This window comes from Phoca vitulina, unplaced genomic scaffold (genome assembly GCF_004348235.1).
Source record: "Phoca vitulina isolate PV1807 unplaced genomic scaffold, GSC_HSeal_1.0 scaffold34, whole genome shotgun sequence".
Classification (NCBI taxonomy): domain Eukaryota; kingdom Metazoa; phylum Chordata; class Mammalia; order Carnivora; family Phocidae; genus Phoca; species Phoca vitulina.
Genome location: NW_022589737.1, coordinates 1,536,887 through 1,557,550, shown reverse-complemented (window position 1 = coordinate 1,557,550; position 20,664 = coordinate 1,536,887). Strand labels below are relative to the sequence as shown.

Below are 20,664 nucleotides of genomic sequence, written 5' to 3'. Positions count from 1 at the left end.
TGATAAGACATTTGCAAATATCTTCTCCCATTCTGTCGGTTGTCTTTTTGGTTTTGTCAACTGTTTCCTTTGCTGTGCAAAAGCTTTTTATCTTGATGAAGTCCCAATGGTTCATTTTTGCCTTTGTTTCCCTTGCCTTTGGAGATGTGTCTAGCAAGAAGTTGCTGTGGCTGAGGTCGGAGAGGTTGCTGCCTGTGTTGTCCTCTAGGACTATGATGGATTTCTGTTTCACCTTGAAGTCTTTCATCCATTTTGAAACTATTTTTGTGCATGGTGTAAGGAAATGGCCCAGTTTCATACTTCTGCATGTGGCTGTCCAATTTTCCCAACACCATTTGTTGAAGAGACTTTTTTCCCATTGGATATTCTTTCCTACTTTGTTGAAGATTAGTTGACCATAGAGTTGAGGGTCCATTTCGGGGTTCTCTATTCTGTTCCATTGATCTATGTGTCTGTTTTTGTGCCAGTACCATACTGTCTTGATGATTATAGCTTTATAATAGAGCTTGAAGTCTGGAATTGTGATGCCACCAGTTTTGGTTTTCTTTTTCAACATTCCTTTGGCTATTTGGGGTCTTTTCTGGTTCCATACAAATTTTAGGATTATTTATTCCAGCTCTGTGAAAAAAGTTGATGGTATTTTGATAGGGATTGCATTGAATGTATACATTGCTCTAGGCAGCGTAGACATTTTCACAATATTTGCTCTTCCAATCCATGAGTATGGGAAGTTTTTCCATTTTTGTGTGTGTGTGTGTGTGTCTTCCTCAATTTCTTTCATGGGTGTTCTATAGTTTTCTGAGTATAGATCCTTTGCCTTTTTGGTTACGTTTATTCCTAGGTATCTTACGGTTTTTGGTGCAATTGTAAATGGGATCAACTCCTTAATTTCTCTTACTTCTGTCTCATTGTGAGTGTATAGAAAAGAAACTGATTTCTGTGCATTGATTTTATATCCTGCCACTTTGCCGAGTTCCTGGATGAGTTCTAGCAATTTTGGGGTGGAGTCTTTCGGGTTTTAGCCCTTGTTTCCTTGTTGATCTTCTTAGATGATCTGTCCATTGCAGTGAGTGGTGTGTTAAAGTACCCTGCTATTATTGTATTATTATCAATGTGTTTCTTTAATTTTGTTATTAATTGGCTTATCTAATTGGCTGCTCCCATGTTAGGGGCATAAATATTTATAATTGTTAGATCTTCTTGTTGGATAGACCTTTTAAGTATGATATAGTGTCCTTCCTCATCTCTTATTACAGTCTTTCATTTAAAATCTAATTTGTCTGATATAAGGATTGACACCCTAGCTTTCTTTTGATGTCTATTAGCATGATAAATGGTTTTTCACCCTCTCACTCTAAATCTGGAGGTGTCTTTGTGTTTAAAATGAGTCTCTTGCAGACAGCATGTCAATCGGTGTTGCTTTTTTTTAATCCAATCTGATACCCTGTGTCTTTTGATTGGGGCATTCAACTCATTTACATTCAGAATAACTATTGAAAGATATGAATTTAGTGCCTTTGTATTATCTGTAAAGTTAATATTTCTGTGTATTATCTATGTTCCTTTCTGGTCTATGTTACTTTTGGGCTCTCTCTTTGCTTAAAGGACCCCTTTTAATATTTCTTGTAGGGCTGGTTTAGTGATCACAAATTATTTAGTTTCTGTTTGTCATGGAAGCTTTTTATCTCTCCTTCTATTTTGAATGACATCCTAGCTGGATAAAGTATTCTTGGATGCATATTTTTCTCATTCAGCACCCTGAATACATCATGCCAATCCTTTCTGGCCTGCCAAGTATCTGTGGATAGGTGTGCTGCAAGTCTAATGTTTCTACCCTTATAGGTTACATACCTCTTGTCCCGAGCTGCTTTCAGGATTTTTCTTTGTCTCTGAGATTTGCAAGTTTCACTGATATAAATCGGGTTGTTGACCTATTTTTGTTGATTTTGAGGGGGGTTCTCTCTGCCTCATGTACTTGAATGCATGTTTCTTTCCCCAGATTAGAGAAGTTCTCTGGTATAATTTGCTCCAATATACCTTCTGCTCCTCTCTCTCTCTTTCTTCTTCTTCTGGGATCCCAATTATTCTAATATTGTTTCACTTTATGGTTTCACTTATCTCTCGAATTCTCCCTTCATGATCCAGTGGTTGTTTATCTCTCTTTTTCTCAGCTTCTTTATTCATGATCATTTTGTCTTCCATATCACTAATTCTCTCTTCTGCCTCATTTATCCTAGCAGTTAGAGTCTCCATTTTTTATTGCATCTCATTAATAGCTTTTTAAATTTTGACTTGATTAGATTTTAATTTTATTTCTCCAGAAAGGGATTCTCTAGTGTCTTCTATACTTTTTTCAAGCCCAGCTAGTGTCTTTATAATTGTTATTCTGAACTCTAGTTCCAACATCTTACTTATATCCATACTGATTAGGTCCCTGGCAGTCAGTACTGCCTCTTGTTCTCTGTTTTGAGGTGAGATTTTCCATCTTGTCCAGAGAAGAATAGATAAATGAGAGAACAAAATATTAAAATGGCAACAACAACCACAGAGACATATACAGTAAACAAAGCAGAAGAGACCCAAAACCAATAAATAAATAAATAAATAAATAAAATTTAAAAAAGAGAGAGAGAATATAATCAGACAGGTGAACAGAATAGAACAATATACTGGATCCTGTGTGTATTTTGGTCTGTTAGAAAACTAGATCCCAAAATTATAAAGAAAGAAAAACTTACATAGGTATAAAAATAAAATTAAATACAATGAAAGGATAGAATGTAACTGTAAAAAAGAAAATTAAAAGCAAAAAAAAAAAAGAAACAAAAGAAGGAATATAAACAGACAGGTGAACAGAACAGAACAATATACTATATCCTGAGTGTATTTTGTTTCATTTGTTAGAAGAAGCTACATCTCAAAATTGTAAAGAAAGAAAAACGTGTATATATACAAAAATAAAATTAAATACATTTAAAGGAAAGAATGTAACTGTAAAGATGAAAATTAAAAAGTTTAACAAAACATAACAAAAAAAGAAGAAGAAAAGAGAGAGAGAATATAATTAGACAGGTGAAGAGAACAGAGCCATACACTAGATTCTGGGTGTATTTTGTTTGTTAGAAGAAACTGCATCCCAAAATTGTAAAGAAAGAAAAACATATATATATATATAAAACCTATATATATATATAACATATATATATACAAATATAAAATTAAATATAATGAAAGGATAGAACGTAACTGTAAAAATAAAAATTAAAAAAGATTTTTAAAAAAGTTGATAAAATAAGAAATTGGTTGGAAAAGGGAAGAGAAAAAAATTAAAATTGAAAGACTAAAGAATCGTGGGGAAAAAAAAACCATGAATTCTATATGGTATATTCCCCTAGTGCTGGAGTTTTGTAGTTCTCACTGAGGGGTAAGCTTGGTCTTGGCCGCATGTTCTTGCTGATCTTCTGGGGGACGGGCATGTTGCTTTGATTCTCAGGTGTCTTTGCCCCTGGTGGAATTGCACTGCCTTTGCCAGGGGACCAGGCTAACTAATCTGCTCCGGATTGCTCTATGTAGCTTTTGTTCCTTGAAGGCTTTTCACGCAGCTTTAGAGGATGAGAATGAAAATGGAGGCCTCCCAATCTCCATCCCTGGAGCCAAGAGCTTGGGGCCCCGCTCCTCAGCCTGCATTCAGGGAAATCCAGTCAATCATTTCTGTCTCCCTGGTCTCCATCCGCACTCTGTGGTCACCCAGCCTGTGACTGAGTGTTTGTATCTCAGGCGTGGGAACCCAACTCCTTGGTTGTTTGCTCTGTCTCCCCTTTCTTTAGCTTTTGTGTGTCTACTATAGGTTTTTGCTTTGTGCTTGAGTCTTATTGAAGTTACAGTAATTGTAGTTGCATCATTTTTGCACATGAGTCTGATTGCTGAGATCAAGTGTCAAGTAGATTAAACAGTCCAGTTTAAGCTGATAGCAGCTTACCTTTGATTGTCTACAAAAGCCCCACCCTTTTACTCCCCCCTTTTTTGTTTTGATGTTATTATTTACCTCTTTTTATATTGTGTATTTATTAATAAATTATAGTAGCTACAATTATATGAATGCTTTTCCCTTTTCCCTTTGTGCTACAGTTAAGTGGTTAACATACCATCCTCTTAGAGTTTTTTAAGTCTGACTTTTGTATTAACCTATAGCAGCGTGTTGTATATTTTTGTATGTTTTTATGCCATTGATGCCATTAATCAAAGATGCCATTTTAGCATCTTTTCATTTCAGCTTGAATAGCTCCTTTCAGCATTTCTTGCAAGGCAGGTCTAGTGGTGATAAAGTCCCTCAGTTTTTTGTAAGAATTATTTTTATGTTCTGGATACAAGTTCTATGGGAGATATAAGTATTGCAGATATCTCCTGTAAGTCTTTAGTTTGCCTTTTACTCTCTTAGAGATGCATTTTGACGAACAGACATCGTTCATTTTAATGTGGTCTAATTTATCATTTTTTAAAAATGGTTTTGCTTTTTAGGTTATGTTTAAGTAAGTAACCTTTGCCTCTTCCAAAGTTATAAATGCATGCTATGGTTTCTTCTAGTTTTATTGTGTACTTTTCATATTCAGCTTATAATCCAGTTTGAATTTGTTCTTTGTGCATGTTATAAGATAGAGGTAATGGATAGAAAAACTTAACTGTGGGGGCACCTGGGTGGCTCAGTTGGTTAAGCGACTGCCTTCGGCTCAGGTCATGATCCTGGAGTCCCTGGATCGAGTCCCGCATCGGGCTCCCTGCTCGGCAGGGAGCCTGCTTCTCCCTATGACCCTCACCCCTCTCATGTGCTCTCTCTCTCTCATTCTCTCTGTCTCAAATAAATAAATAAAATCTTTAAAAAAAAAAAAGAAAAACTTAACTGTGTAGAGGACCCAGAATTAGTATTAATGCTAATGGAAATGCAGTGTACTATGAAAGGAGCATCTCAAATTAGTCGAAAAAAATATAAACTTTTAAATAAACATTGTTGAGCTAATTGGATAGCTATGCGGAAATACATAAAATTGGATCAATTTCTTACAAGGATAAATTCCAAATGGAGAATTTGAGTGTTAATTTAAATGTAAGTGTTAGAAGGAAACATGCATAAATTATTTTCTAACTGGGGCGTAAAAAGTGGCTGAATTCCATTAATTATCAGGAAAGTGCAAGATATCCTTTACAACCACTAGAATAGCTAAAATTTAAATGACTGATAATAATTGGTGATGGGAGGTATGTGGAACTCTCATACAGTGCTGGTAGAACTATATATTTGTATCATTACTTTCACAAGCTATTTGGCAGTTTCTTTCAAAATTATGTATATGCCTATATGGCTACCCTATGACTTAGAAATTTTACTTTTTTTACCTACTCAAGAGAAATGAATGTGTATGTCCACTAAAACTCTTATTACAAGGATGTCCATAATAGCTTTATTTACAATAACCCAAACCTTAAAACAACTTCATGTCCATCAATACAAGAATTGATTTAATAAATTATTATATATGTATACAATGGGAAAAAAAAGAACAAACTCTTGGTGGAAGCAAAAACATGCATTAATCTTAAAAATATCTGGTGAGTGATAGAAGCCAGACTCAAGAGAGTAGTTTTCGTATACTTTCATTTGTTCAAGTCCATAAATTCAAGAACAGGTAAAATTATACTATGATGATAGAAGTTAGAACAATAACTTTGAGAGTGGGTGGTTACCTGAAGAAACTCACTGGGTTAATGGAAATCTGTGTTTTATCTGGGATGGTGGTTATATAGGTTTATACATTTCTCAAATCACATCAAACTGTATACTTAACATATATTTATTTTATTATATATGAATTATACTTCAGTTAAGAAGATAAAGTAATTCGGGGTGCCTGGGTGGCTGATTCGGTTAAGCATCTGACTCTTGATTTCGGCTCAGGTCATGATCTTAGAGTTGTGAGATGGAGCCCCACGTTGGGCTCTGTGCTGGGTGTGGAGCCTGCTTAAGATTCTCTCTCTCCTTCTGCCCCTCCCCCCTCCCTCTCTAAAAAAAAAAGAAGATAAAATAATTATATTTCAACTCATAATGAATGTTGGATCTAGTTAATAATAATCAATGGAGACTAAGGCTGTCAGATAAAAGATTGAAGGGAAACTGTATATTGTATAAAATAAATCTGAGAACAAAAATATCTATGTGATCAATCTTGACATCATTAAAACTAGGAAAACATGTGCCTTCAGATATTTCCAATACAATTGGGTCAGATTACCCTTTCTAAACTTACACCTCTATTTTATAATAGTAGTATTGATTATGAATTTTGAAGTAAGATTAGCTAATAAGTTTTGGAAGAATCCCATCAAAAATAATTGTTAGTGGGGCGCCTGGGTGGCTCAGTCATTAAGCGTCTGCCTTGGGCTCAGGTCATGATCTCAGGGTCCTAGGATCCGGCCCTGCATCAAGCTCCCTGCTCAGTGGGAAGCCTGCTTCTCCCTCTGCCTGCTGCTCCCCCTGCTTGTGCTCTTTCTCTCTCTCTGACAAATAAATAAATCAAATCTTAAAAAAAATAATTTTTGGTTAAGATATTTGTATACTGGGGTGCCTGGGTGGCTCAGTCAGTTAAGCATCTGCCTTTGGCTCAGGTCATGATCCCAGAGTCCTGGGATCAAGCCCCATATCAGGCTCCCTGCTCAGCGGGGAACCTGCTTCCCCCTCTCCCTCTGCCACTCCCCCTGCTTGTGCTCCCTTGCTCTCTCTCTGTCAAATAAAAAAAAAAAAACTTTAAAGATATTTGAATACTGAAGGGTCCCATAAAAAGAAATGTCTTTTGCATAATCCCTTAAAGGAAAACACATAGTATAGTGAACATTCTTTGTTTGGTAGGGAGTAGAGATTACCATTCCTATACACTCAAGAAAATAGGTATGCAGCCAGAAAAAGCATAAAAGCATCATAAGTCCTGCAAACTAAATAGATGCGCAAGAAAAATTTCATCAACATCACTGGCCATTCAGTTAAACACAGTAAACTTTCACTGGCCCACTAAAGGCAGCAGAAATGAGTAAGACACGGGATCTGTTCTTGCTGTGATTTGTAACATACTGGGCAAATAAGACAAACAGAGAAATGATTCATTGAGAGAGAGCGTCAAAAAAGGTATCCATAAGGTGACTTGGGTATTCAGAGAGGGAGAATTTGTACAGCAATGGTGTGGGTCGCTGGGGAGGTGATAGTGGAAGTGGATAGCAAAAGAGGAAAGGGACAGAGAAAGATTAGGAGAGGAAGGAGAAGAAGGGAGAGTTGTGATGTATCTTGAGTGCACATCTTGACAGACCTACAGGTGGCCGCGTGTGAGCTGTGACTATCACAGAGCCAGGGATTTCCTTATTTTCTGATTTGTATGGACACTGTATATGGATGTACTCTGCAAAGGCCAAGAAAGTCATAACTGAGTTTGAAATGAACATGGTCCACTTGGGAAAGTAATATGTCCATAGAGGAAAATATCAAGTGTCCACCATCCATTTGGCTGCTATTTCTGCTTAATTTTAGTAAACAGTAAATGGGAGTTTTAGATCCAAATACCTGTGAACTTTCAGCTGAAGTGTTTCTAGTCCGCCTCAACTAATTTAAGCTAACCATAAGGTTTGAGAACAGTCATGTTTTAAATTTTGCTGTACTGAGCCTCTTGGGACAGGCTTCTTGGAGCATGGAAATGCCATTCCCTGTCATGGGAGAAATCTGTTGTTCAGGATCATTATCCTCTGACTGAGGTAGAAACCAAGCTGGAGGCACCAGGAAGGATGACACTGAAGGAAAGAGAGCTGCCGTACGTCGAAGATGGACAAGGCAGGAAAGCAAGGGCAGGCAGAGCATGAAGGGGGAGAAATGTCGACAACATTCTAAAGTGAGACCTCAGGAGGGCCAATATTTTAGATTTTGAGGTTACAAAAATTGTGCTTGCAACATTTATGAACATAAGTCCGATTGTTGAGATCAAAGGTCAAGTCTCTGCAGAATTTCTGACACACCATATATGATAACTGCAGAATGTTATCTGTAATAAGAAGGAACATAGAAAATAACCCAGTGATCTAAGTTCTGTAAAGACAGGTCAAACCTGGCACTAGTCCTGTCTGAAAATTTAATTAGGCATCAGGGTAGGTTAAGGGATGGCTTTGCAGCTTATACCTACCAAAAGGACAGAGGCAGGGAGATGCAGAAATCACTGACCCCCTTCATAGTTGTTTGCCTGAGGTCCCTAACAACCCTCAATTCTCTATAGCTGCTTCATTCCTATTCCTGGTAGAAGATTAGCAACTAGTGCTTTAGTGTCTGCAGAGTTCAGATCTGTTTGGTCAGTTTTATTGGGAATATAGAACACCCCTCTTCTTCCTCCTGTCTCATTGTCCCCCATCCTCTTCTGTCTGCATGCACAGGGACCTGAGCTCAGGGGCATTCTGCTCTTTGGTTCCTCTCCTGGATTACCCTGAGCAGAGATACGAAATTGCTGAAGTACTCTCCTAAGAATGTTCCAAGAATCTCACAGTACCTCCCCTGACCCTCTAACTTACCCTGGAAGATCTTTAAAGTCATGCATGACTCGAACTTCTGGGCAACACAGGAACCAAAGCCTCTTCTACAACGATCTGTCCGTGTGCGAAGGTGGCACGTCATGCACTTCAGTGGTGTCACTGCTGGAGAGCGGAGAGCTGCTGTGAGTGAGACCAGGGGGACTTTCACAGGAGCTGGAATTATCTAGACCTGATTGTGGGAGGTGGGGGCGGGGTGCAAGGCGTGGATGAAGAGCTGGTGGTGGGTAGTAAAGAGTTGGGAGCTCTTACCAACTTCCTATCCCAGAGAAATGCCATTGTGAGAAGAAAAGGATTCTTCTGGTCCCTATTTCAGCCCTTTTAACTGGGGTAATTTAGAGCAGTGATTTAGCCTCCATGGCGTTGGTTTTTCCAGCTTTAAAATGGTTCTATGAATGATGGCCTAGCCTACCTGACTGACAGCACTGTAGATCAGTGGGAGTGTAATAATGAGGGTGAGTGCTTGAAAATATTTTACCCCAAGCTAGTGTTGCTCACATTTGCTGCTTAGATATTGTTAGGTAATATGCTCTGTAATTTTGAACTTCGAACTGAATATGTAAAGTCCTCATGAATTAGGACGTAGGTAGTGACATTTTATGTGGTATTGTGGGGTGAGCTCATTGAAATACAGGGTTTTTTTTTAAGATTTTATTTATTTATTTGACAGAGACACAGTGAGAAAGGGAACACAAGCAGGGGGAGTGGGAGAGAGAGAAGCAGGCTTTCCGCTGAGCAGGGAGCCCGATGTGGGGCTTGATCCCAGGATCCTGGGATCATGACCTGAGCCGAAGGCAGACGCTTAACGACTGAGCCACCCCGGTGCCCCTGAAATACAGGTTTAATAAAAGAAATAAATAAGCAAAAAACCTCTCCCTGGTGCACCTAAATGCGAAAGGAAAGTAGCTTTTATCAAGCATTTCATTGGGCCATGTTCTCTCACTTTGTATCTGATTTAATCATCACAAAACTTTGTAAGTATTTCCCCATTTCTCAGATGAGCAACCAAAGGTACAGAGATTTTAAGACAGCGACTGAAGCATTTAAAAACAAACAAACAAACAAAAAAACACCTCTGATTCTAGAGCATCCGATATTTCCTCTCCTATAATCATTTGTTTTCATATAAAGTCCCTGATAAGGGTATCAAAAGCCATTGTCCGGCACTGAAACAAGCTACAAAATTATCCATTATAGACTGACCAGCTCTGTCAGCAGATGGGATACAGATTTATGGATGAAAGGATGTCCTCAGAAAAATCTTGCTAGGATTTTGAATTATAGGGAATGGTAGAGACAGAATGGAGAAAGAATATGAAGGGGCAGCCGTAGAGGCTTGAGCCCCTGGTGAGGAATGGCAGAATGTTGAGAAGGTCAGAAAAGATGGCCCATAAGGCAGAAGGAGCATTCTGAAGAATGGCTTCCCCTCCCTCATAAATATGGTCAAGGCTCAGCCCTCCATGGGTACCTACGGTACATGTAGTTTCCAGGGGCTCCCTACAGCCTGTCTCTGGAGCCCACTTCTCAGGTCTGTGACTCACCTACAATGAAGCAGAAAAGGAAGAAAACCATCAAGAAGTGTTTGTCCATTCTGAGCCAGAAGTCCCTTGCACAGGAAGAAGCCAGGAACTGCAAGAACGGCTCTTCAGGTTATAGTGACGAAACCTTCATCACAGGGCAGGGATTATTCATGCCTAAAGGGAACCAATCACACAAGGTTTCCTCTGGAAGCTCAAGTTTATTCTCTCTCTACCCCATAGTAAATTATAATGATAATTAATAAATTTGGGGGTTTACATTAAGCTAACTTTGTTTTTTTTAATAAAATCTTTCTCATAGTAATTATTGTTATAGTTATGATGTTATCATTCTTATCCTAATTTTACAGAGGAGGAAACAGGCTTGGTGAGGTCTAGCATCTTACCCATGATTACATAGTGAGTGGAGGCCACACTTGTAACCATCTTGATTCAATACCTCTTGGAGATATTTTTTTAAGATTTTATTTTTTTATTTGAGAGAGTGAGAGAGAGCACAGAGGGAGAGGAAGAGGGAGAAGCAGACTCCCCGCTGATCAGGAAGCCCAATGCAGGGCTTGATCCCAGGAACCCAGGATCATGATGTGAGCCCAAGGCAGTCACTTAACCAACTGAGCCACCCAGGCGCCCCTGCCTCTTAAAGATTTATTCATACATTCAGCAAACATTTACTGGGAACTTTTGTGTTCCAGGCACAGTCCCATGTGTGAAAGTAGGACAATGTATAAGTCAGGAAACCTCATGTAGCTTCTCACCCTATGGGTGAGAAATAGCAGAGTGAAAGAGACAATCTATGATCAAGCTGGGCTTTCAACCTAGAACTTCTGATTCTCAGCCCAGGACTACTTCACCTTAGTGGAAATCTGTTCTCCACAGCCAGAGACTGTTTATTCTGTAGGGCTATGAAATCCCCCTTAGAATTATCACACAATGTGATCTTTACCAAATTTATATTGTGAACCAGCTGGTTTTTCTATGATTTAGGTATCTGTCTCTACAAAAGTTAACTCAGTTAAGGTTCACCACGGGTAAAGCTCTGGCCAGTCCTGGCATTCTAGGGTTCCTAAACCTGTCAGGGAGCTGATGGCACCTTGGCTGGAATATAGGAATCTTCCATACAGAGCTAATTTAATGGCATGTTCTTTCTTGTAGGAACAATATGTTCATTAAAACATATCCAGTCTGACATTTTTAGACATCAGGTGAGGATTGGGTGACATAGGTCTTAGTTCAAATGCCACAGAGTTTACAATGTTCTTTTTCTATCACCACTCAGAGTGTGGAGCCCATCTTTGCCTAAGAAGAGAGCCAAAAGCCTTAGACAGGGAATTGGTTTCTTTGAAAAGAATTGGTTGTAGAATGGAGAACAAGACTCTGAACCTAATTTTCTATTCTGTCATATTGCAGGAGAGAATCTTAAAAACTGGATGGCATTTTTCATGACTTTCCAGAGGCTTATCAAGAAGGCAAAGCCCTGAGCCTTTGGTGCTTGGGTTTACAAGGCTATCGGAGCATTTCATTTGTCACCCATTTTCTCTGCTTTATCTGTTTAAAGAGAATGACTCTAAAATCATAGCAAAAGAAGCAAAGGACATTCTAGGTTAAACTGCAGTTGGTTTTTAGTGCCTACTCTTCTTCCTTGGCAGATGCTTTCTGAAAGGCCCACTGAGTTTTTTAAAATTATTATTATGTTATGTTAATCACCATACATTACATCATTAGTTTTTGATGTAGTGTTCCATGATTCTTTATTTGTGTATAACACCCAGTGCTCCATGCAGAACATGCCCTCTTTAATACCCATCACCAGGCTGACCCATCCCCCACTCTCCTCCCCTCTAGAACCCTCAGTTTGTTTCTCAGAGTCCATAGTCTCTCCTGGTTCATCTCCCCCGGCCCACTGAGTTTTGAATCTCTTTTCTACTGGATTATTTCCAGTTAGGATTGTGGAATTTTGCAATTCTACCCAAACACTGGGGTCCTCTGACTTACTCCTCATCTTCCCCCAGTACCTCATCCATCAAATTTTCTCTTGAAAACAACTTCTTTCTTAATTTAGCATGACATAGGAAAGAATAAGTATTAGAACTACTGGAGGCAGTGTGATACAATGGAAAGAGGATTTTCCTGGGAGTCTGGAGACCTTTGATTGATTACTATGTAATTCACAGCATCTTTAGCAAGGCATTTATCTGTGATGTTAGATTTCAGCCATAACATTCTATGGTTTCATAATGTAAATCATGAGGATGGGTACTAAGTTCTGTTATTCTGACCTAGCAGTTTGCTTGGCACGTGATGATGTGCTAAACATATGATGGCTCAATGAAGGAGGGAATGAATGAAGGATAAACAACACATGATACCACTATCCACTATCCCACTGATACAGAGTCCCAAATTAATGCACTCCATGATAAGACGGCCATCCACTCAGCATAGATGCCATTTGCCCCGCTCTGGGGAGGAGAAAGCGGAACATTGTGTCCTCATATTCATGGTCTCTCTTGGCTTCAGGGTGGGTAACTGAGATCTTGATGATACCACAGATGAACAACCCTCTTAACTTGTGCTTCTAAATGCTGCCCTTTGTTTTGGGGAATGGACCTTGGCATAGCGTCAGAAACCGGGCTACTTTGTTCCTGGGCTCCCAGGGGCAGCAATGACTTTCCAGAGGGTGTATAGAGACTAGAGTGTGAGATAATGATCATTTAAAAAATCCGGTGGAGAGGGAAATCACCCTTACACATCCAATTGCTGGTGGGAAAAGAGATGAAGGAAAGAACAAAACCAGCATTTACTGAGTGCTTGCTAGGTGCCACACACGAGGCTAGCCACTTCTACTTAGGTCGTTTCATGGAGCCCTCACAACACCCTGGTGGTGAAGTGTCCATCAAGGAGCCCAGCTGAGGTTCAAGCATAGATCAGTGTCACTAAAATTCTGGCTTCATTCACAATATTGCTGTTAATATAATGCTTTAGATGAAAAGTCCCAGTGGCTAATGAAAATTTTCAAAAAACCCTTTCAGAACTGTTTATGGACTGATCTTATGCATGTGAGTTGCAGATTTTTGTTAGCACCTTACCTTCATTCCTGAGCAAAATTTATTAATATCGGGTCTAGTGTCCTCTTAGTTTCATGGGTTCTATGAACCTTGATAGAAAATTTTATATTTTTCATTAACTTCTTGTCAGAGAGCAAGAATTTCTGTCCCTTTCATGGTCCTTTTGGCCAGACTAAAAATCAAATTGACATGAAACATTAACAGGAGAAAAATCAAATTTAATAGCATACATATGGGGAATCCACTCAGACATGGAAATTCCAAAGACAGGCAGGCAAAATGAGGTATATATGTCCACCCAAACTAAGGAGAAGGAAGTAGGAGTCTGGGACTTCAGAGGAAAGGAATGCAATTTACTGGAACATAAAAAAAAAGAGTAAATGTTTGGTAAATAGGTTTGCTGGGTCATTCAGAAACAGTGGGACATAGAGGGCTAGGTTCCTCCCCATCTACCATACCCACTTCTTATCATACTGTAGTTTTATCTACAGTGATAGCTCTCTTCCTGAAGCAGGTCCTCCATCTAAATTCTTTTAGGCAGTTGAGAGGTGGGCAAAGAACTTTTCCTGAATCTGCTGGCTTGTGATTGATTGCTTTTTTTAAATTTAGATTTTATTTATTTATTTGAGAGAGAGAAAGATCAGGATTAGGGGGGAGAAGCAGAAGGAGAGAGAGAAGCAGACTCCCCACTGAGCAGGGAGCCCAAAGTGGGGCTGGATCCCAGGACCCTGAGATCATGACCTGAGCCAAAGGCAGACTCTTAACTGAGCCACCCAGGAGCCCTGATGGATTGCTTTTTGACTCAAAATAATCTTCATGCCAAAATAGTCCATCTTGGGGTGGCCTGCTCTTGGCTCCTACACTCTAAAGGATATTTATCACTTCCTTACATATTTAATGTTGGCAACAAACTGCAAAATGTTAACAGTGCCCAAGACTTCATTACTAATAGGAGTAAGTGAAAGAGGGCGCCTGGGTGGCTCAGTTGGTTAAGCGACTGCCTTCGGCTCAGGTCATGATCCTGGAGTCCCTGGATCGAGACCCGCATCAGGCTCCCTGCTCAGCAGGGAGTCTGCTTCTCCCTCTGACCCTCCCCCCTCTCATGTGCTCTCTCTCATTCTCTCTCTCTCAAATAAATAAATAAAATCTTAAAAAAAAAAAAAGAAGTAAGTGAAAGAACAGGAATTAGATGTTTTCATTTGCATCTTTGAACTGACTAGGACACAAAGGCCACAGTGGTTGTGTGTGTGTGTGTAAATATTCTCATGAATGCAAGTATGAAGCCAGATAAAATGAAAGTGCATCTCTCTTCTGTCTTTCTGGAAGATTAGGAATTTTTCCTAAGAAAGCTCAGTTTGAAAAACTTGGCATGTTTCTGGGGCACCTGGGTGGCTCAGTGGGTTGGGCATCTGCCTTTTGGCTAGGGTCATGATCTCAGGGTCCTAGGTTCAAGCCCTGTATCAGGCTCCCTGCCCAGCAGGGAGTCTGCTTCTCATTCTCCCTCTGCCCCGTCCCCCCCCCACACTCATGCCTCTCAAATGAGTAAATAAAAAAATCTTTTAAAAAAAGGAGAAAAAGGGGCGCCTGGGTGGCTCAGTCGGTTAAGCGACTGCCTTCGGCTCAGGTCATGATCCCAGGGTCCTGGGATCGAGCCCTGCATCGGGCTCCCTGCTCAGCAGGGAGTCTGCTTCTCCCTCTCCCACTCCCCCTGCTTGTGTTCCCTCTCTCGCTGTCTCTCTCTCTCTCTGTCAAATAAATAAATAAAATCTTTAAAAAAAAAAAAAAAAGGAGAAAAAATTGGCATGTTTCTAAATGGAGCTGTGCCATTTCACAAAACCCTTTTCTTGGGGCTTCCATACATTTTCTTTCTTTCTTTCTTTTTTTTAAAGATTTTATTTATTTATTTGACACAGAGAGAGAAAGCACAAGTAGGCAGAGCAGCAGGCAGAGGAGAGAGGGAGAAGCAGGCTCTCCACCCAGTAGGGAGCCGGACACGGGGCTCGATCCCAGGACCCGGGGATCATGACCTGAGCCGAAGGCAGCCGCCCAACCGACTGAGCCACCCAGGCGCCCCTTCCATACATTTTCTTACCAGCTTGCTAGATGAAAAGAAGCTCAACTTATATTAGATAAACTTTAATGAACCATGTTGGCACTGATTTGTGTCCTGCAACAAAGGAAAAAAAAAATCCATAATCCATTTTCCTTGTCAAATAGGATAGTTGATATTTCTTTAAAAATTTGAAGCAGTCATTGAGGAATTGGCACTTTTGCCATACTCCTGCATTTTACAATTGGATAAAACTAAAGGAAATTTTTTCAGTGTTGCCAGTTTTCCTTTTCCTTTTGGTTTTGCTTGCTCTGTGCATGCTGAAGCCGTCAAAGAATTCTTAGATCATGAGTCTCTTTTGGCAACTCTAAAAGTCAATGACTTTTTGGTAATGGTAAAAAGGTGGTTTTATCATGCAGAACTTTGAAACAAAAGCTTCCTTTCCCTTTTTGCAGATGGAACTCCTACAATGCTTGGTGACCATCTGGTTTTCCTACTTCAGTGAGAAAGGAATCTCCTCACATCCTCCCCACTCACTTGTTTTAGGACTTACATGCACAACAGACAACAGACTATTCAAACAACTCTGAAAGAAATTCTGTCATCAGCTGAAAGAGCCATCAACTTTATCCAAAGTAAGTTTCTAAGTCATCACATTTAAAAAATATTTTTGTGGAAAATAAGAAAATCTTCTCTATCACAGAAGTTCTCTGGCTTTCGAAGGGGCAAAATTTAGTATCAATTTTGATAAAAGAAGTTTTATTTATTTGTTTTTTTTTTTAAAGAAAAAACAAACCTACGCTTGGAACATTTTGAAAAAGAGGACTTTATTCATGGCCTGGCTCATCTCAAAGATGTGGTAAACCATCTGAATGTGATAAATGTTTGCACTCAAGGTCCTGAAGTTACTGTTAACTGCTACTGAAAAAATCAAAGCTTTCTTGGCTAAATCGCCAATATGAATGAAAAAGGTAGAGGCCAATATCCTTGCAAATGTATGTTTTCCCCCCAGCTTCATTCAGATATAGTTTTAACATATAGCTTTGTGTAACTTTAAGGTGTACAGTGTGTTGATTTGATACACTTACATATTGCGATAGGATTCAACCCAGTGGTGGTTGTTAGCTAACTAGTAGGATGGCCTTAGCTAATGACTCCATTGTGTCACACATAATTGCCATTTCTTTTTTGTGGTGAGGACATTAAAGATCTACTCTCTTAGCAACTTTCAAGTAATGTAGTATAGGATTGTTACCTGTAATCACAATGCTGTGCATTACATTCCTAGAACTTGCTCATCTTCTAACTCTAAGTTTGTACTCTTTGACCAATGTCCCCCCCCTTTTTCCCCCTTGCAAATGTTCAAGTGCTGTGGAAAAAGTTTTACCAGAATGGAATTGAAATACAAAATTCTGTGTCAATTTATTTGAAAGGAGAAATCCGTGATCATCTGGAAATTCCCCAGAAGTCTTTTGAAAGTCATTTCAATCTTGATGACATTAATGTTGAGTCCAGGAATCACACTATTTCATATTTAAAACATTTTTTTTAAATTTTATTTTATGTGGGCTCCACACCCAATGTGGGACTCGAACTCACAACCCCAAGATCAAGAGTCACATGCTTCACTGACTGAGCCAGCGAGATGCCCCCACAATACTTTATGTTTTATTTATTTCTGGTATAAATCATTTCTAAAATGTCATAGAAGAGTTGAAGATGGGTTCATTTGTTTGAGGATAAAACACTTTCTATTGTAGTTAAAATTTAAAAAAAAATTTTTAATTTGGAAATTATTTCAAGCCTACAGAAAAAGTTGCAAAAATAAAAACAATACAAAGAACACCATTTCTCCCTTCCCCAGGTTCACATATTGTTAACATTTAATCCCATTTGCTTTTCCAGTTGCTGCATGCTCTTTCTCATTAACTGCCCCCTTCAGCCCCACCTCTTTCCCCACTTGCTGAACTGTTTTGGTTAAGTTACCTGCATCATGGCTTTAGAGCACTTAAAATTCTATTAGTGTTTATTTTCTAAGAATAGAGTTATTGTCTTACACAACCACAGTAACAGTTATCAACTTTGGTAAATTAACTGTGATACAATACTTTTATCTGCTTGATCACTCATATTCTAATTCTGCAGGCTTTCTTTGTCTTCCATGGCATTTATGTGCATACATATATATTATACAGTCCTCCCTCCTTTTTATGTGGAACATTCCTCATTTGGAGTTCGTTTGATAATTCCTCATCATTAGTGTTAGATATTATGCTTTCTAGGCTGAAATACTGCATAGATGATATTGTGTCCTTCTTTGTAACATATCTGGAGTACAAAATGTCCATCTGTCTCTCAATGATAATTTTAAAATACATTACATTTTATTTTAAAATATTTTTCTTTATAATAGCTTTATTGTGGTGTCATTGACATCCAAAAAACTGCGCTTATTTAAAGTGTACAATTTGATAATATTTGGCATGTTCATGGCTGTGAAGCCATCACCAAAATCAAGACAGTGAACACATTCGTCAGGTCTAGAAGTTTCCATGTGACCCTTTATAATTTCTTCTGTAATGCTTCTCTCCTATCTCCGCCTCGCCTCCTAACATCTGCTGCTTTCTGGTACTTTTAGATCAGTATGCATTTCCTAGAAGTTTGTAAGATGAGATCATACAGCAAGTACTTTTTTTGGTTTGGCTTCTTTCAGTCAGCATATTTTTTGTGTGATTCATCCACATTATTGAGTCAATGGTTTATTCCTTTATATTGCCTGGTAGTATTTATCCAATCGACCTACCACAATTTATCCATTTGTTGATGGACATTTGAATTGATTCCAGACTTTGGCTATCACAAATAAAGCAGTTATGAACATTCATGTATAAATCTTTGTATGGACATACACTCTTTCCTCTTAAGGAATTGTCTAGGAGTGGAATAGCTGGGTCAAATGGTAAATATAATTTTAACTCTAAGAAAATGCCAAACTATTCTCTGAAGTTGTACCATTTTACATACCCACCAAGAGTGCTCACTCACTAGCCCCTCCCCATCCTTGCCAACCCTTGCTTGGATCAGACTTTTTAATTTTAGCTTTTCTAATGAGTGAAGTGGTTTTAATTAGCATTTCCCTAATGAGTTCCAATCTTTTGCCCCTTTCATTAATATTTTCTCAGATTTATTGGCACATACTTGACATATAACGTTGTGTATGTTTAAGTTGTTAATAATGCTCATTATTATTGTTTTAAAAATCTGTAGAATAAGTAGTTTTATTCCATATTTTTAAGGAAATAGTCCCTTTGCTTCTATTTTCTGGAAGAGATTGTAGAGAATCTGTATAATTTCTTCCTTAAGTTTTTGGTAGAATTCACCAGTGAACCTATAGAGAGTATGGGGGGGGGGCTCTCTGTTTTGGGGGTTATTAACTATTGATTCAATATCTTTAATAGATCTAGGCTAATGCAGATTATATCTTTCTTCTTGTGTAAGTTTTGGCAGATCATGTTTTTTAAGGAATTGGTCCTTTTCATTTAGGTTATCAAATTTGTAGGCATGGTGTTGCCCATAATATTCTTTTATTATCACTTACATGTTCATGGAATCAGGAATCCTGGCCTCCCTTTCATTTCTAATATTAGTAATTTGTCTTCTCTCTCTCTCCTCTCAGATACTCTGGTTAGAGCTTTATCAATTTTGTTGATTCTTTCAAAGAACCAGTGTTTAATTTTGTTGATTTTTTCCTATTGATTTTTAATTTGATTGATTTCTGTTCTAATTTGTATTATTTCTCTTCTGCTTACTTTGGTTTTATTTTCTCTTCTTTATTTTCCTAAGGTGGAAGCTTAGATGACTGATTTTTAAATCTTCATTCTTTTCTAATATATGCATTCAATACTGCAATATTCAACATGCCTCTAAATACTGCTTTCTCTGCATCCTACAAATTTTGATAATATATTTTAATTTTCATTTAGTTCAAAATATTTTATTTTATTTTTTTTAAAGATTTAATTCATTTATTTGACAGAGAGAGACACAGCAAGAGAGGGAACACAAGCAGGGGGAGTGGGAGAGGGAGAAGCAGGCTTCCCGTGGAGCAGGGAGCCCGATGTGGGGCTTGATCCCAGGACCCTGGGATCATGACCTGAGCTGAAGGCAGACGCTTAACGACTGAGCCACCCAGGCGCCCCAGTTCAAAATATTTTAAATTTCTCTTGAGACTTCTTCTTTGACCCATACGGAAGTTAGAAGTATGTTATTTAATCTGAGTATTTGGGGATTTTTTTTTCCTAGCTGTCTTTCTGTTATGATTTCTAATTTAATTCCATTGAGATCTGAGAGCATACACTGTATGACTTGTATTCATTTAAATATGTTAATGAAGTATTATGGCCCAGAATATGTCTATTTGGTGAATGGTTCATGCAAGCTTGAGAAGAATGTGTATTCTGTTGGATAAAATATTCTATAAATGTCAATTAGATCTAGTTGATTGATTGGTGCTATTCACTCAGCCATGTCCTTCTGAATTTCTGCCTACTGGATCATCCATTAATGATAAAGGGGTACTGAAATCTGCAGCGATAACAGTGCATTCATCTATTTATCCTTGCAGTTCCATCAGTTTTTGCCTCACATATTTTGGTGCTCTGTGGCAAGGCACATTCAGATTAAGGATTGTTATGTCTTCTTGGAGAATTGACCCATTTAAAAGTCTATAATGCCCCTCTTTATTTCTATGATGATCACAGTGGTCGCCATGGGAGCCGAGCTCCGGGGTACCCTTAGTACAGCCACCTTGTGCTCCTCTTTGAGCATCTCATAGTCTGGGGGAACGCCGGTGTGGGCAGCAGAGAAGGAGGACTGGGAATTGTGGCTCATGGAGCAGCTGTCTGTTATTACTATCTCTTAAAATCCTGCTTGGTGTTCTCTAATCTTCCTGGATATGTGATTTGGTGTTTCTAATTAATTTTGGAAAATTCTCAGTCATTACTTGCAATATTTCTTCCATTCCTTTATCTCTTTCTTTTCCTCTGGTATTCCTACTATGCATGTTACACCTTTCCTAATCACCCCACAGTCTGGGTTATTCTGTGCTTTTTCATTTTTTTTCTTTTTGCATTTCAGTTTTGGAAGTTACTCTTGACATATCTTCCAGGCTCACTGATTATTCCTTGGCTGTGTAGCATTTAAATAATTACAACAATAAGGCAAAAGCCAGGTAGGCCTACATGAATGTGTGCTAAGGTCCTAGAATTACTGGTAAAGTGGGAAAAGTAATAACTGGCTATTTTTTGTAATAAGTTAAAGATGTAAGCAGTAATATCAAGGTAACAATTTAGAGAAGAGTTTAAATAAAAAGTACAGCAAATAAATACGTACAATGAAAATGAAA

General features: G+C 38.6%; 1 protein-coding gene and 1 long non-coding RNA gene across 2 annotated transcripts in view; one reads left to right on the top strand and one right to left on the bottom strand.

Moving 5' to 3' along the window:
* The window catches only part of LOC116645853, a 52,631-nt gene extending 35,925 nt beyond the window's left edge, over positions 1-16,706 (top strand). Inside the window, exons 3-4 of the long non-coding RNA XR_004302034.1 lie at positions 15,716-15,895; positions 16,046-16,706. This is a non-coding gene — a long non-coding RNA (uncharacterized LOC116645853). The remainder of the gene's footprint in view (positions 1-15,715; positions 15,896-16,045) is intronic.
* PATE3 (prostate and testis expressed 3) lies at positions 7,948-10,197 on the bottom strand. Its single transcript, XM_032426314.1, has 3 exons — positions 10,149-10,197; positions 8,590-8,712; positions 7,948-8,072 (listed from the first exon to the last, which is right to left on the bottom strand). Exons 1-3 carry the CDS (start codon positions 10,195-10,197, stop codon positions 7,948-7,950), a joined length of 297 nt encoding a protein of 98 aa, XP_032282205.1.
* Positions 16,707-20,664: the final 3,958 nt, after the last annotated feature.

What these genes read in the sequence shown, in the direction of transcription:
- PATE3 (XM_032426314.1), bottom strand. Translation starts at nt 10,197, where the DNA reads ATGGACAAACACTTCTTGATGGTTTTCTTCCTTTTCTGCTTCATTGTA. An exon ending in CCTTTTCTGCTTCATTGTAG is followed by an intron (nt 8,713 to 10,148) that starts GTGAGTCACAGA and finishes TCCGCTCTCCAG; the next exon opens with CAGTGACACCACTGAAGTGC. An exon ending in GACTTTAAAGATCTTCCAGG is followed by an intron (nt 8,073 to 8,589) that starts GTAAGTTAGAGG and finishes TTCTTATTACAG; the next exon opens with ATAACATTCTGCAGTTATCA.